The sequence below is a fragment of the Vulpes vulpes genome, chromosome 5 (genome assembly GCF_048418805.1).
Source record: "Vulpes vulpes isolate BD-2025 chromosome 5, VulVul3, whole genome shotgun sequence".
Taxonomy (NCBI): Eukaryota; Metazoa; Chordata; class Mammalia; order Carnivora; family Canidae; genus Vulpes; species Vulpes vulpes.
Window position 1 is genome coordinate 23,127,051 of NC_132784.1, and position 18,673 is coordinate 23,145,723.

At 32.6% G+C, this 18,673-nt stretch overlaps 1 protein-coding gene across 1 annotated transcript in view; it reads right to left on the minus strand.

Annotated features, from left to right (window-relative positions):
- The window catches only part of LRP1B (LDL receptor related protein 1B), a 1,812,620-nt gene that overhangs the window by 479,177 nt on the left and 1,314,770 nt on the right, over nucleotides 1–18,673 (minus strand). Inside the window, exons 33-35 of the mRNA XM_072757648.1 lie at nucleotides 17,968–18,112; nucleotides 13,274–13,395; nucleotides 11,332–11,463 (exon numbers count right to left, since the gene is read on the minus strand). Coding sequence (XP_072613749.1) covers nucleotides 11,332–11,463; nucleotides 13,274–13,395; nucleotides 17,968–18,112 — 399 coding nt within the window. The remainder of the gene's footprint in view (nucleotides 1–11,331; nucleotides 11,464–13,273; nucleotides 13,396–17,967; nucleotides 18,113–18,673) is intronic.

Genomic DNA, 18,673 nt, shown 5'->3' on the forward strand with positions numbered 1-18,673 from the left:
AGACATTTCGAATGGCTTTAGTAGTCATTTGTTATATAATATATTTAAATATTGTACTCGTTTGTTAGGGCTGCTGTAACAAATATAACAGATTGGATGGTTTACTTGCCAGGAATTTATTTTCTCACATTTCTGGAGTCTGGGAAGTCTGAGATGGAGGTGTCAACAGGGGTTGATTTCATTCTGAGGCCTCTCCCTTTGGCTTGTAGATAGCTGTCTTCTCCCTTTGTCTGTGTATGTTCCTTCCTCTGTGTTCCAACTTCCACTTTTTATAAGGACATTGGTTATATTGGATTAAGGTCTAACCATATGACCTCATTTTCCCTGAATTATCTTTTTAAGAGATAATCTCCAAATTTAGTCATATTGTGAGATGCTGAGTTTTAAGACTTCAACATATAAATTTGGGGGGACACAATGCAGTCTCTAATGGGTATCCACTTGTATCTCAGAGATTTTGTTTAAATCACATATGAATGAATGATGCTGAAAATAACTTTGAATTACAAAAGAATATTTCTAAGTAGAAGAAAGGCATTGTGTATGCCCATACCAAAACTTGCACTTGAATCTTCCTGAAAGTGTTATTTGCAATAGTTAAAAAAGTAGAAACAACACAAATGTCCATCAACTGATGAAGGGATAATGAAAGGTGATATATATCCATACAATCAAATATAATTTGCCCTCTTACCCCCACAAAAAAAATAATGAAGTACTGGTATATGCTATCCCATGGATGAACATTATGCTAAGTGAAAGAATTCAATCATAAAAGACCACATATCATATGATTCCACTTGCATGAAATGTCTGGAATAAGCAAATCTGTATAGACAGAAAGTAGATTAGTGCTTCCCTTGAGACTGACAAGTTGGAAGAAATATGGGCATTATTAATGAGTATGAAGTTTCCCTTTAGGTTAATAATAATGTTTTAAAATTCAATATTGGTAATGATTGCACAACTGTGAATATACCCCAAACCACTGATTTGTTAATTTTTAAACACATGGATTCTATGGTATGTAAATTATATCTATAAAAAGTTGTTAGCAAAAAAAAAAAAAAAAAGGAAATTTGAGTTTGAGGAATTAATATAAATACTGAAAAAGATTTATAGCCCAAGCTTACAAATAATCAAATATCCAAAAATATTGGAAAAGTCAAAACTAATGTTATCTGATTTTATAATAGTGTACTTCCATCAAAGGCAGTATTCACAGATTGTTAATTATAGCATAGCAAACTGTTCATGTTAGAATGGCAAGTAAAAGGAGCAAGACAAACTTTATCAATGAGAAGTTTTATTTGTATTTGAAAAACAGCACAAATATCAATATGCCACAATATGATCCCCTTTATATGTAGAATTTAAGAAACAAATGACCAAAGGAAAAAGAGAGAGAGAGAGAGAGAGAGAGAGAGAGAGAGAGAGAGAGAGAGAGAAAACAAGAAACAGACTCTTAACTACAGAGAACAATTGATTGTTAGCAGAGGGGAGGTGGATGGGGGAATGGGAGAAATAGGGGATGGGGATTAGGGAGGACATTTATCATGATGAAAACATAAAAGAAAATGATAAAAAGATTGATATGCCAAAATATTAATAGTTGCTGTCTGTGTAGTAGTAGTAATGGCAATTTTTATTTCAACTTTGTTTCATGTTTCCTAATTTTCCATAATATACTTTTTTAAAAAAGATTTTATTTATTTACTCATGAGAGAGAGAGAGAGAGGCAGAGACACAGGCAGGGGAGCCACCCAGGCGTCCCCATAATATGCAATTTTAGTTAAGAATTTTTAAACAAACAAAAGCATTTATTTAATTATTGATTGAGATCTGTCATCAGTAAGTGTCTGCTGAACTAATGACTATTACTCCTCAAACACATTTTAATAATGTTTAATGGTTGAGGTGGTAGTTGTCTACTTTTTCAATAAATCAAAACTATTTTGAGATAATAGTTTCACGTGAATATTGAGAATAATTGGGTACGCAAATATACCCATTGGTATCCTGTATTGTATCTATAAATTCAATCTGAGCCAAGTGAGATCAAAACTTGTTATTTTATCACTAAAATAGTATTAAAGAAGAACAGTAAATGGAAAAAAAATAAGGATGGAGTCACAATTTAGATAAGGTTATCGATAAGAATAGCCAATAAATGTTAGCTCTTGGGCAGCCCGGGTGGCTCAGCAGTTTAGCGCCTGCCTTTGGCCCAGTGCGTGATCCTGGAGTCCCGGAGTCAAGTCCCACATCGGGCTCCCTGCATGGAGCCTGCTTATCCCTCTGCCTGTGTCTCTGCCTCTCTCTCTCTCTCTCTCTCTCTCTTTCTGTCTCTCATGAATAAATAAATAAAATCTTAAAAAAAAATCTTAGCTCTTATCCCTACTAATCCAAATAGATAGAATAGATAACAAAATAAAATTTTGAATCTGTTCATTCAGAATTTAGAAAATAAGTTTTCATGTATAGTTAGAACCTTGAATTGCTGTGAAATCATCAGTTCTTTAGTATCTTAATATTTAATTTGTAATGAAAGCAGCAGTCAAAATGGGATCTCCCTATCAACATTTTCCCCCTCGAACAAAAGAACAGATTCTATAACACAGTCTAGTTTCTATGCTCACACTATGCCAATCTAATTCTGATTTCATTCACATAGGTTTTAATGACTATTGACTAAGAAAATAGATATTTAAAAAAAAAAAAAACAGCTTATAGGTTGTTACTGTTGAAAGTGTTCCTATTGGAAGTTTAATGGCCAAAAAGCTGGAAGAAACCCAGAGAAATGATTATTCAGAAGAGTTGGTTTGTTCGTTTTAACTCCTTAAAATATTCCAGAGCTAGAATCGTAACCCTTAAGTAATCTATTCTAGTATTTAATACACTCACAAACGAGTTCCACTTCTGGTTCCATCTGAGTCTTTTTCCTTTTTAATTTATATCTAGCTCCTCTCATTCAGTTGGCAGTAAAATTAAATAATAAATAAATAAAACAAACAAACTTCTAGGCTAAAGCAATCAACCTTGTTTCTCAATATAGTCCCAGATGAATTCACTGACAGAATGTTTTACTCATAGTAAATGATGGGGGCTAACATGTCACCCTTGGAAGAAGATTTGCATAATCGCTCTTGTGCACCATAGTAGGCATACAGATCTGGCAATTGTTGCCAACTACTTCAGAGCTCCCTTTCTGGCCACAGATTTCTGGAAGGGGACACTTGATGCAATGTAGTACTCTTTCTAAGCGTGGTTAACATCAGTCAACACTTAGCCTGCATTGGTGACAAAAAAGAAAGTAACTACATTAATAATTCTGCTTGTGTTACACATCTTTATATCCCCCAGGCCATCCTAGACAGCTATAAGGATTTTCTTGAAAGAGCTTTCTTAAAGAGCTTTTGTGCCAGAGAGTTTTCAGTAGAAGATTTAGTGTAAGTTAATTTTACAGGAAGACTTTCCCAGACACTGGTCAAAAACTGTAAAGCGGAGGTTGGAGGGAGTTGCTGGCTTTTCTTGAAAGATTTAAGTCAAAACACATAAGTTATCCATACAGTAACATCGCTGATAACCTGAACCAGCCATCAAAATTTATTTCTTAGACAACAGTATGTGGCGATTAATACAGATAACACATCTGTAATACTGTGATAAGCAGCCTCTAATGTACCCACCAAAGATCCCTACCACGGAGTATTGAGTCCCATCTTTAATCCTTTCCCTGTGAGTGTAGGCTGTATCTAGCTGCTAGCTTCTATTCTAAACAGAATGTACCAAACATGATGAGATATCCTTTCTGAGATCGGGTTGCAAACGGTCTGGCTTTCACTTTGTGTGTGCCATTTCTCACTGTATTGTTCACTAGCTCTAAGGGAAGCTAGCGATCATGTTGTGAACTGCCCCTATGGAGAGGCCCACGTGACACGAAACCTAAGTCAGTAATCAGTGAAGAGCTGTGACCCTCTGTCAAATAGCCCACAAGGAACTGAATCCTTGTGAACACCCATGTGAACTTGGAAGCAAATTCTCCCTTGTTGAGCCTCCTAAGGAGACCACATCTCTAGCCAACACCTTGACTGCAGCCTCATAGAAGCTATAAGACAATAAATGTTTATCAAACGCTTCAAGTTGCTAAATTCGATAGTTTGTTATGCAACAATAAATAATACAGAGTGGAATAAATTAGTATTTTTTTTACCTTTCTTCTTCCTCTTCTCCTGTCAATAATAATCATCATCATTTTCCTCATTCACCTCTCACCTGCACTATTAGTCTTCTGTCCCTAAATTCATCAGGGCCAATCCTATAGTTGGTGACCATATTATCCTATCTCCCAAACCCCGAGCCCTGATACTGTCTGTCAAATATCTTACCCAGTCATCACTGCAGTACAATTACAATTCTTGTTAGGAAATTATCAGGGTTCTGATGTTGGTTACTTCATTACTGGTTATTCAATCCATAGTTGATGTAAATTTCAAGGGCAAAAGCTCAAATGCAAATCCTGAATGCAGAATTTCATTTGGGCTTCTTGAAGTAACCAGTTATCTTCTGTTATCCATACTTTATCCCCAAACCCACTTTCTTCATTTTTAAAATGAAAATACCACCTGCCTCAACAGAATATTTTGATGAATTAAATGGCACAAATATAAAAAAGTTTTCTAATCATATTCTTGCAATGTATTGTTTAATAAATGTTAGGGTTTTTGGATGCTATTGTTTTCTCCTCAAACTTACTGTTCCTAGCCCACCTGAGTGATTAGTTCCATTTCTAGTCTCTCTACTTAAAATCCTTGTTCTAAAAGTAGTAAGGAATTTACAGAAATAATTAGTTCTTTATTCTTCTCATGTCCCCAAAGGATCCACTTACTACACTTACTACTTATTGCTTCTGGATAAGAAAAAAACCAAATAATAAAAAGGAATTAAAGATATATTGTTCATGACCAGTCCAAAATCAATTAAATAACTTCCATTTTTCTCTATTAACTAGGAAATTGTCTACTTGATTAAAAACTAATGATCAATAATCTCAGAAGCTGAATCATAGCTCTTTATTTTTTTTAAAGAAAGGATATCAAAAAGAAAAATAGACTAATATATTATTGGTTTTCTTAAAATAGGGGAAAAACACCTTTCAAAGTGAAAAACCCTTTTATAAGGTCACAATTAACAGTGTTAACAGTATCAATGTACCTAGACTAAAGTAAACCTCAACATTATCATTTGACTTGTCATCACATCCAGGACTGAGTTTCTGGGAATAAACAGGTGGCAGTGTATTGTCTAAGAGTCAGAGTACAGAGTAATTTGACAAACATCCAGAAGACTGACCTATCTAAAAAATATTTTCTTCACATCTCTTTAATGGTGTATTAGTTGTATTTATGATACTGGGTTAAGATACTGTGCTTTGCTCAAACACACTTAGTAAGATAACTTGTAAATCTCTTAGCAGCTATTCATAATTTACCCTGAATTAGTATAGCTAAGTCTTTTGAGAATAGGTTTCGCGGTAACTCAGTTTTGATAAGGAAAAGAGTACAGAAATATATTAAAGAATCAAATATGAATGTAGCTCTGCTGAAAAGAATCCTGAGCCGCTAAAAAGAAATATAGCAGCATATATGTTGACTCAGGAGAGGGAAAAAGAAAGGTGACCAAACACGGAATCGATGTGCTTCAAGTGAATTTGTCTAAAGTTGGTGTTGACACATTTTACTTTCATGAGGAGTGCTAACTGCCTGAGCAAGATGTTTCCATGAGACTTGCCTCAGTGATTCTCTCAATAACTGAAAGAATAATATATGTCCCAAATAAACTGATCAAAGTCTTAATCTTAGCAGGGAATCGTTGTGCATCTTCTGGGCTTTTGGTTTCCAGTAACCTCTGGAGAGTTCAGATGCCTGACAAAGCTATCTGTTTATGGTTTGAGTTTAGAAATTATCCAAATATGATTTGTGAGATATATGCAATAATTTGTTTGACCTGTAGTTCCTTACCTATGTATGTTTATGATATTTGTCTCCAAGGATTGTTGAAGTTTCTGTTTAGTTGTGGTAGCTACTACTCTGCCTTTTGAAAGATATACTGGACTTGACCATCAACAAATACATACAAACTGTTCACATGATTTGAAAATAGTCTTGAAGCAAGTTTGAAATGACAACACAAAGTAGTATTGTTTCATTGTTACAAGAACAAGAAGAAATGAACCAGTCCTAAAAATTCACTTTGTAGCTGAGGAAATGGTTTTCATAAAATTGAAAAAATGTCCCAAAGCAACAGTATTATATTTCTTAAGCTATTGCTGTTACTGACATAAAAAGAATTCTTCCTATAATTCTTCTGTGGCCTTGGTTGGTGACAAAATGGTTACTAAAAAAATTTTGTGAATAGCTGTTTTCTAAGCCTCCAGGGAAAATAAAAGACTCTCACTTGAGTGTCACCTGCTTCAATTATTAAATGGGCTTAAGGTCGCATGATTCAATGATTCAGTATATGAATCAAAACAAAATATGATCTTCTACAAACACAAATTTGAGGAAGTGCAATGTAGTTTATCAAGTAATGCCAACAATGTCCAAATAAAACTTTGTTTCAATGGCTACAGATTTAAGATGGTATAGTATAAAGAATTGGAAGTAGGATACTCAATTATCAAACAACCTCTTGATCTCTCTCGGTTCCATTTTCCTTATCTGTAACATGAGCAAATGCTACCACATGGTATCAAAAATGTTCCTTCTAGTTCATATATTCAACAATATATGTAAATGTTGCAGAACTATTAAGGAAAGATTATTTCATGTAAATAGGTGACATTCAAATGTGTGAATGTGGCAACAATATTTTGTCATATATATTCTCCTTCACTTTATTTTTTTAATAGACTTTATTTTTAGAACAGTTTTAGATTCACAGATAAATTGAGCAGAGAACCCCCATGTGTGTTTTCCTCTCATGCACACGCAGCCTCCCCCACTGTCAACATCTCATACCAGAGTGGTACATTTGTTACAGCTGATGAACCTGAATTGGTATATACAGAGTTTATATTAGGCCCTTTGGCTCGGATTAGGGATTTCTCTTGGTATTGTACATTCCATGGGTTTTAATAGAGGTTATAAGGACATGTTCCTTTATTGTTTTTATTATCTTAATAGCCAGATCACTATGTGATGGTGTAAAAAGGTATTAAAATATTTCACATAGTGAATGCCGAGCAATGACATCTAAATAATAGTCCTTTGATGCTCTCTTAAAAAACAAAACAAACAAACAAAAAACCCTACAGATCATCCATACATGGATTACTTCAGAAACTAATCCTTATTAATCTTCATTCTCTATAGCAACCTACCTGTGATATTGTACACCTGGGAGAAAGTAATCAACATTTGTTAATATTGAGTTGGATGAATCAAGTTTGAACAAAAGAAATAAAAAATGAAAAAAAGAATATAAGCTTGAAGTTTGCAGATAAATAATCATTTTGTGAAAGATCTTGTATGTGCTACTCCACACTACAGTCTCTTTACGGTAGATGTATCTTTCAAAATAATAATAATAATAATAATTAATAATAATAATAATAATAATAACAACAACAACCAATCTCTGAATAAAATGTCCTCTCTCTTTAAGTAATATCCTACTAGGTGATTATTATTTAAAAAAAAAAGTATAAATATCCCCAAGGCAAGGGAGGGGCAGACTGGATAAAGCATTACTTACTGAAAATCACATTACTAACTGGAGCAATAGGCTTTGTTTTGAAGGTGTTTCTCCTAACTAAAATATATCCTCTAACGCATCAAATTCAATATTCATTCATCAAAAGGAGTATCACCCAGTGGGCAAGGATTTTCAAAGCTTTCCCCACTCCTTGCTCCCCCACCCCCCAGTGGAATGGGACTTTTCCAGTGAAGTGGTAAGAATGCTTTGAACATTTTAAATCTAGCCACAGGGTCTTCTATCTCCTGTGGATACTATCCAGAATTGCTTCATCTGGTGAAAGAAATCCTTTCACTGCAGAAAACTTTATTTCATTAGGACCAAAACCCCGCAGGATTCAGATATGTTAATCCTCATGAAATGTACAGGTTTGAACAATCATATTTATCCCTGTAAAATTGTGGTAATAAAATGTTATGATATAAATTATGATGGTTATACTCAAGAAATGATTCTCCTTCACACCATCTCCTTATTGTAATAGGAGGGTTTGTTTGTTTGTTTGTTTGTTTGTTTTTGTTGTTGTTATTTAGAATAATGATCAACTGTGTCCTTCCATTGTCATCTTTATCTTTGATCCTAAAGGAGAGATTATGTCACAGAGGTGAATGTCCCTTAATGAGAAAAGAGGAAATAGAATTATTGGCCAAGGGGACTAACAATGGAAGAACTTACAATCAGGTAAAATATAATGTTCATGATGAAAAACAAAAAGTTGATGTACCAACAATTGGTTTCTCTACTTTGCTCAGGAGCAATCTAGACATTTTCCATCCTTCCTCCCTGAAGCAACTTCTCTCAACAAAGCCACAGAGTTTATCTATTGTCTATAATGATGTCATGAAATCAAGTTGCACTTATTCTGATCATAGTATATTTTCATAAAACACAATTAGTAAAGGATCAGACTGTACAAAAGATGGAAGCACAAAAAAGGTATGTGGAGATGTGATTGGAAACTCTTATTATCTTGACTACCATCATCATCATTAGTGTTTTTCTTGGTTCATTATGCACTGTCTGCTGGACCTCCTAAGTTTATATTTAATGAGTTCCAATAGTTGGCGATATGTTTTAATCTTTAGATATCCGTTCAACCTACTGTTCATTATCATCATAATTAAGTTCATCTTTACTAGGGAATTTTACTAACCTACTCTCTCTGAAGGTAAGAAATAACTATTCTACACAGCTGAACAGAAAATATAGTATCAGTCAAGAGAACAGATGAGGAAATCTTGCTAATTAGAAGTTAAAATATAGCTTCCAGGGCATGTTTCTAAATATATATATCACACACACATATGTCACATATGCTTATTTTTTACAATTCATTATTTTCTATTATTAGATATCACTACTATTTTCATAACTCCCATTATATCAGGCACTGTGTCAAACATTTGTACACATTAATCTTAAAATTCCCAAAGCCCATAAAGTGAAGAAACTGAGCCTCAGGAATATAAAGTAATTTACATATCACAGGGTAGTAAGAGGGTGAAGTGGCACTAGAATCCAAGTTGTCGCAAAAGTCTCACCTTTTCCTGTTATATATTTTACTGGGTCCAGGTCTCTAACCCTCTGATTTCAAAGCAACTTTTGTATTTCTGTTTTCTGATTAACAAAAGGGATTTTAAAATGTTCTTGAACATTCTAATTGTATATGACTATTCCATATGCCTACATCCTTTTACATTTAGAAGAAGAAATAAGTTTTCTAAAAACAATTTTTCCCTGGGAATTGAATTTAAAAATATGCAAGATACGACACAAAGAACATAACATTTTGACTAACTACTGGTAATTTATCTGATGAAAAACTACATTGATGCAAAATAAATTTGTTATGATATTAATAATCACTGGAAATCTAGAAATAGAGTACTGTTCTCTGCAAATAAAAATATCCTCTGTCATGGCACATTATATGAAACTTAACCATTTCAGGACCATTAAAACCTCAGAGAGTGAATTCAAGTTATGCAAATAATCATTCTACCCTTAAGAAAAAAGAGATTTACTAATGATCTAATCAGGACATTTACACCACCAAATGTTCTAATATTGTACCTCACCAAAATTTTCCAAATACTTTCAAAAGTCATTATGAAGTCTTTAAAAAGAATGTAATATGTGATAACAGTTAAAACAAGGGATTATATGTACTTGCTAAAAATATATGCATATATACATAACATCTTTCAAGAAGTTCAAATTTTCTTAGTTTTGTACTTAATAAATCCTATATAATAAAATTCTAAAGAATAAGATGCATGTAATTAAGATGCAGGGTAGATTATGTATGGTAGGATAGTCAGTCTACCGTGTATAATGATGTTTGATCAAACAGATTTGCTTGATCAAAAATCACATTGTGATTTTGGCAAAATTTACACATTGCTCAATAAAATATACTATATTTGAATTTCCTTTTAGGAAAGGTCCTTTTAAAAATGTGGAAAGTTTGTCTGTATAGGATTTCAAACATTTGTTACAAAATAATTTACTTAAGAAAAGTCTTCTTTGAAATGTTTCTGAAGATCCCCAGTAATTCATTAAATTGTAGCCAGGAATTTCATTAACACATGATTAAACAAAATGTGTTAGAATTGAGGGGGGGAAATAAGCTTACAACCAGAGTCCCACATGCTGATGCTTAGAGTTTTTTTTAAGATTATAAATCAAAGAACTGCTAATTTTTTTTTAACATTAAACGACATTAAGTCTTTACAAGTCAAAAAAAAAAAATACTGTAAACACCCATATACAACTTCAGCACTAAAACAATAATTTGGGAAGCATAGGATTTAGTTCATTGAGAAGTAGAGAAATTTGCTTTTATAAGTTTAGACTCACAAGTGTAGAATAATGGATCTGAGTATAAATACCAGACGCATATCTAATGCTTATACTATGTCCAAAGTTAGCGATTAGTGCACACACACAAACATGTTTTCTTCAATAAATTGGATGGTATCTATCATCAATTTCCAGTCATACACTTATATTAGCACGGGGAAATGTTAGTGTCCAATCTGCTTTATTTCACTGTTTGCTAAAACAAGAAGATAAGGTAAAATCTGACTCCAAAATGATGCATACCAGATTCAAAAGTAATTTAAATGACACAACATTTATAACTGTTTTCTTATTTCAATTTAATTTGCTACTACCTACATTAGAATACATAATGTTTCTGAAAATATTTTAAGTCATATAATGTGTTAAGTATATAATCAATCAAAATGTTTTCTGTATCTCTATACCTATAATTGAATAAAAGTAAAAGTGTCATTTAAAAAAAGAGACAAATAAAAATGAAGCAACCAAAAGCCTATCACGGCATTTTAATGCAGTTGCAACTCAAATTCAGTATTAGGAAATTTTTACTTGATCTTTTTTTTTTAGGAAAACATATCTAGAACAATTTGTATTAGGTTTAAAAATTCATCACTAATTTGCTTTCTTATTCCTCATCTTGACTATCAGAGTACAGACGGAAAGGTTATATTTCCATCATGTATAATAAATCAAGTAAAAACATTATACATAAATTATGAATAAAAAGCTATTTACCTGCATGGAAATCTATCCCAACAGCAAATGAAGTTCCTGATATAGGCATCAATGCATCCATTTTGTCACTTGGTTCCAGAGGTATTCCCCTGATGCCTTCATGAACAGAGTACATAAGAAATGACTCTATACCTAAATTGGAAAAAAAAAAAGTCTCAAGTGAATATTTAAAACTAAAATCTTTCTACTAGCATTAATTTGAAGATTCTTAATTTTTTTCATAAAACATATTTCTCAGACATTTTTTATTTTTTATTGCACACTACACTTCTGACTAATTGAAAGGTAGATACATTAGTGGTTCTCAAACTTGAGTATGCATCAGAATCTCCTAGAGGACTTTTTAAAACAGATTACTAGGGCTCCCATCCCAGGGAATTGATAATTTGAATTTTTGAAAAGTTTCCAGTGATGGCACTACTGGCCTGGGAACAATACTTTCATAAACACAGAGGTAAAAAATATTGGAAAATATATTTGGTCTCACAACCAAAGTCCACCTCCTTCTTTCTAATGCTAAATCATCTTGTTGCTTATATATGAAAATAAACTTTTATTTGATATATAATTTTATATAGCTACATTATTGTTGTTTTTCTAACAAATTTAGTCTTCTTAAATCATTTTGAACTAAAAACATACCAAGTACATAATTTTTGTTAATATCTTGATATTCCAGCATCAAAAGTATGTCCTAACATATTCACATACATAAAAGCTGGCTACCAGAAGTCTGTATGCTATTATTTATGAATTTTTCTAATACGCTAGAACATGTCTTTAGACTCTTTTCTTTTCTTTTCTTTTCTTTTTTTAAGATTTATTTATTTAATTGAGAGAGAGAGAGAGAGCTTTGGGCATGTACTTGTGGGGGAGATGGAACAGAGAGCAGGGAGTCTGAGAGTCTGATGCAGCCTTGATCCCATGACTCTGAGATCACTGCCTGAGCGAAAACCTTTATTTAATAAAATTAAGCTATGATCACTGGATAGAAAGATCATTCTAGAACCAAATTTCTTTGGGACTAAGAACCAGAATCTATGAAATGAGAAATAGGAAGATGGGTCTTCTAGGTTCCAATTCTCTGGCGGTGATCTTTCTCATCTAAGCAAATCTGAGCCCTGACAACCTCCCTTGTGTTTTCTCTCTCTCTCTTTTTTTAAAGATTTATTTATTTATTTATTTATTTATTTATTTATTTATTTATGATAGACAGAGAGAGAGAGAGAGAGAGAGAGAGAGAGAGAGAGAGAGGCAGAGACACAGGAGGAGGGAGAAGCAGGCTCCATGCCAGGAGCCTGACGTGGGACTCGATCCCAGGACTCCAGGATCGTGCCCTGGGCCAAAGGCAGGTACCAAATTGCCCAGCCACCCAGGGATCCCCTGTGTTTTCTCTTAAATAGGCAAAAGCATAACTGAATTCTGACTGAATTATAATTTTAACCAATCGATCAGTGCTTTTTACTTCAACCCCTGCCTTTTTAAGTTGAAGGCAGCTTCTACTGGGTAGGTTAAATGTTTGATAATAAACTGTCATTCCTGAAAATAACTAAAGAATTACAAAGTTTTAAAGAACAGTAATACTCAAAATATTTTAAATATTAACAAGCCTACATATATGAGAATAAGCAGTGAATCATTATCCTAATAAGAAGCTAATATTTTTCTTTTTTTTTTAAGATTTTATTCATTTGACAGAGAGAAAGAGAGGGAGTACAAGCAGCTGGAGCAAGAGAAGGAGAGGCAGATTCCTTGCTGAGCAGGAAGCCTGATGTAGGGCTCAATCCCAGGACCCAGGCATCATGACCTGAGCCTAAGGCAGCTGATTAACCGCCTGAGCCACCCAGGCTCCCTTTTTTCTATTTTTTAACTGATTTTTGTTGCCTAAAATTTACACAGATAAAACAAATGCATCAGAATTAAATTTTTCAAGACCTTATACCTTGACATGACATACGGTTCTTTTGGAGATAATATCCCACTGTACACATGCAAGTCCTTGTAGTTTCAGATGTTGGTAAACAAAGCTGAGAGCATCCACCATTATTTAGTTGGCAAGAATTGCTGCCTGCGTAGGAGGAAAACAAGCAAAAAAATATTCAAAAAAAATAAAGAGTATCATTTGATATGAATAATTTGAACAAATATTTATGCTTTTGTTGATTTATAAATGTTCATAGTGGTTAGTATTTTATTGCCTTGAATAAGTTGAAGTGGCATATTGCATTTCAATTTGCCTCCCCAAAAAAAGTAAACAGAGAGCTAATGCATGGCATAATGATTATACACAGCAATACTATAATTAATTTATAGTATCAATTAAACTTTGATTACAATTCAAAGTTGCTAAGAGATTAGATCTTAATTGTCCCCACCACAAAAAAAGAAATGATAATTATGTGATGTGATAGAAGTGTTAACTAATGAAGGTGTAATCATATGCCAATATATAAATGTATCAAAAAAAATAAATGTATCAAATCAATACATTATATACCTTAAACTTATACAATGTTATATTTCAATTATATCTCAAAAATACATTTTAAATTAATTATTAAAGAATAGTTTTTTAAATAGCAAATGACAATGAATGATAAAATTCATAGCTACAGAAGAGCAAGTAAAATCGGTTTGTCATGAATACTGTCATAGACTTTTGCAATATTTTAAGATCACAGAAACTAATTAATTTTTACTATGATATTTTGCTTCAACTCTACAATGACTTCCTGTTCAAGAATATTCTATTCAAATGTGTCAAATAAAGAGCTGTTAAATTATATTACTAACTCAACTTAAAGATGATGTCATTAAAAGAAAGGTTCCATAACCTTGATGATATAAAATATTTTGACATATGTATGTGTATGTATATACACGTACATATATATTTAAATAATTTCTTTAAAGCAAGGAAATAAATTTTACTATCCCTAGGAACATAATTCTCCCCAAATATATTTAAAACATACCCATAAGAGTTATCTAATTAATTGGCATATTAATTCTCCTTATTCCTGCATTGTAGCAATGACAAATATTAGTCAGGTAATCACAGGTAGGCATTCTATAAAGATGTTCCATTGAATTTACTAGGCCCAATGTACTAATTAAAGCTGGTAGTGTGACGTTAAGTAATTTACAATCTTACCCAGCAAGTTCATTAAATATCCAATTTTTACAACATTTTTATTATTCTAGGACATGCAATGCCATTTACTGGATGTTCAAGCTCTAATATGAAGTGCAGTAAATCCAGCGAGAATTACAAAGCATGATGAAAGTTATATATCAATAGTGTTCTATGGAAAATTCAAAATACCAATGCAGCTCATTATTTCTCATCTCCTGAATTCAAGATAGTCTGATGGGATTTAATTGTTCAATTGAAGCTGTCTTGAGTTCTGTCTGTCATTACTGAAGTGTGAAATACTCTCAACTTGGGAGATTTCTCATCAGGAGACATACCACATTCTCTGCTCATTTCCTATAGTTGCCAGTTCAGTCAATGCTGAGCTCCATTCTATACAGGGCCACATGCCAGGATGAGAGTTGCCCTGAGCTTTTGAAATGATTACTTTTATCTCCTATATAAACTAAAGATTAGTTGATTTAGTCCCCCTTCCCTCAAGCTGACTTATATACTAAGATGAAATTTCAGATCTCTAATTATTTTAATGAGATAATTTTATTTACAATATTTACAATATTGTAAATTACAATTATTTACAATAATCTATATTGACCTTATACATATTTTATTTCATAGAAAATATATAAACATATATTAATGCAATGCCAAGCTATGGAGATATGCATTTTGATATAGCTTTTTTTCAACTACTACTAAAGACACAAGCTGAAAAGAGATTGACAAGAAATGCTTTCAGTATAAAGTTTGAAGAAACACCAAATGGAGAGAAGGGGAAACAAGGAAATTGAAATAAAAAAATAATAAAAAATATTCAGGAAGAGAATGAAATTACAAAATAGGGTTCCATAACCTTGATGATATAAAAATAAATGAAAAAAGCAAAAGGAACTTCTAGAACTGTACATTTTTAAATATAATTGCAATTATAGCAATATATATTGCACTATACTCATTTTTTGACAAATAATAAAATTAGCCTATGTTAACGATTATGTTGTACAACGTACATTTCATGTATCATTTGTTTAGTCTGTACTAGTGAAGGAGAGAAAAAGGGAAAAAAATGAGTCATTATTTGCAATAAATATCTTTGCCTATTAAATAAATAATTGAATGTAGAAAAAATATGAGAATGATTTTAAAGATATGAGAATGATTTTAAAGATAGCAATTTAGGTAATGATTATCTAGTAAGTTAGAAATACTAGATTGGCTTAAAATTTTGCAATGCTACTGATGTTCAAACCTCATGCCCCAATTCCCTAGTGGGGCTAGAAAGCCCACTTGACTAATGAGAAGTCTCAGCTCTCCAGTGATCTGTGTCAAAAATGATAAATGAAGTAGCTAATTGTACTTTGAAATCCAAAGAGGTAGTAATGTTAACACCTTGAATAATCCTAAATTGCTCATATTTCATACTAATGAAGCTTTTAAAGTACCTGCCGTGATTCTGTTAATGGGATTCTCTTTAATACAGATGCTTTTATCAGCATATTCTTTTAGTAAAAATAGTATTTTCACTGAATTTTAAGCTTACTCATATTATGCCATTAATTCCTAAGTATTATATAGGTCTTTGTCACTTTAGTAATACTTTCACAATGTATAAAATGCCCAGCTCTTCCTATAGGATTAAACCCTTACAAGATAAGGAAAATTTTACTAACATGAGCAAAAAAGTGAGCCAAACATAATATAATAAATTTTTCCTCCAATAAACTTTATAATAGGAGAACTCTATATATTATATTAATTTACAATTTCAAAAAAATCATGTGTTCATATTTCGGGGAAAAAAAACAAATATATATTTTTCAATGTCCTGTTTGGAAACAATGTATTGCTTCCTTTGTTGTATTTTCTAATGTGGTTTCAGATACAATCTCATTAAGTAAAGACTGTAAACTAAAGTTTATCATAGTACTATAAACTTTTATACTTTGCAAATATATTGAAATCCACAAAAATGTCATAATATTTTATTTATTGAGTAATAATGTTTTATTCTCAATTATATAACCTATTCCCCATGACTCGAATGCCAGCAAAATTATTTTTTCTGATATAGAAATCTTCCATTACAGAATTGCTAGTGAAAACACTCCTGTTCATGATTATAAATGGCGATTTAGGAAAAAAAAAAAAAAAGTCAGAGAGGCGCCTAGTTGGTTCAGTCTATTAAGCGCCTGACTCTTGATTTCAGCTCAGGTCATGATCTCAGTGTTGTGAGATCAAGTGCCATGTTGGGCTCCCTGTGAGGGGTGGAGGCTGCTGTGAGATTTGCTCTCTCTCTCTCTCTCTCCTTCTTTCCCCACTCTCCCTCTATAAAAAATAAATAAAAAATAAATAAAAAAGTTAAAAAAATTCATTTAAATGTTAGACAGCAAAGACAGATTTGTGTGTAAGAATTTGGGTATTAGTTTCTTCTAGACCATGAAAGGAGCCCAGGAATCACTTCATTGTTTTGTTTTGTTTTAAAGCACTTATTTTCTTTACATTTTTTTTCCCCATGAAACTTCAGGAATGATTTCAGACTAAAATTTGGCCCATCTTCTGTAGAGGGATGGCAAACATGAATCTGATTTTCATTTGGTCTCTGGATGAGTGGGTACGGCTCCCAATTGGTTTCTCTAATAAATTCTGCTGATTGATGGTTGTCACCTGTCTTCAAAATGAGTGATCCCTTTGGTTCACTATTTCTACCTCTACTGTTCTCTGCTTCGGTCTATATGCCCAAATCCTTCAGATGAAAATCCCTTTATATTGTCTTGAAATGTTTTTCCTAAGAAAAGTATGTGAAGCTAACTAAGGATTTTCATGGCAGAGACTAAAGTAGGAAAGTATAATACAGGAAAATATTTTTTTCTAGGAAAATAGTTCTGCTAACGTCATGGGTCATGAAGCAAAAACTAAGAAAAGACTAGCAGGTGTGGGGCTGTCCTGGCTGGCACCTCTAAACTAATTGCCATTTGGGCAATGTGACAAGTCCACCTATGTAAACCATCTGTTAGTTCTCTCACTCCATTTCACTGCACACCATTTGGACAAGCAAAAACAAAAAAAAGCAAAATGCTTAGAGCCAAACAATGCAGTCCTTTTGGATGTGAAATTCTTACGTTGACATAGTCCATTTGAAGTCCCCTAGTTCATTCAGTGACTGGACTTAATTATACATTGTATATATTTGGCTGGGATTTTTTTTTCTTATTCTTATATTTTTAAATCAAGAACTAGATAAGACCTCTTTGAAGACCTGACAAATTAAGATTCCCTGGGAGCCCTTGCTAATGTCTGGAAAGCTCATTATATACCTTATGTTAAAGGCATTCCTTCTGCAGTATTAAGGAGCATTTGCCTCTCTCCCCCTTTATTTTAACTAGAAGCAAAAATGCAAACCTTTCAATTGTTGAATTGTGAAAATAATATGAAAAAAGAGCATTATATATTCAAAAAGCAGCACAAATTCATTACAGTGTGACTTGCCTTGCTGTGCTTCTTTATCATACACTTTCATATGAACAACCCCAGAAGTCTTATTTCGTAGGACAGTGGGGTTTCTTCCATCCCTTTTGTTGCAAGTTCCCAGCTGAGCTAAGTTTTGGTCTGCCCACCACAGCTTCTTATCTAGAAAAGTGAAAAGATTTCTTCTATGAAAAAGATAATCATCTTATTAAATAATAATAAACAGCTATTAAAGTATAATACTTTCTGATTTCCTTTGTTACAGTCCCAAACTCCGTTTCTAAGGGAAACAATGAAATCCCTTTCACTCTTTCAAAAATACAAACCATCGAGATATTTTATTGTTTAAATTTTCCTCCCTCTTCTCCAATTAGAGATGCTTGTCTTAACTTTTCCTTTAAAAAAAAAACAACCCAACACACAATATAAATGAAGGCATATTCAAATTAATATAGAAGACAGATTATACTATTTACATACTTAAACACGACCACAGTAGTACTGTATTATATCTGTAAATGAATAGCAAAATCCAACCAAATATCCAAACAACAATTATAAAAAAAGATTGTACTCTTTTTGTTGATAGTATGTAAGCTTTTAATAATTAGCACTCCCCACTACTGAATTACTCATAGTAACCTCTTTTCATTTTTTGCACAGCTCATGCCCCTTTCTTCAAAATTTTAACAACGTAAGCTCTCCTCAGTGTATGTGTTGAGT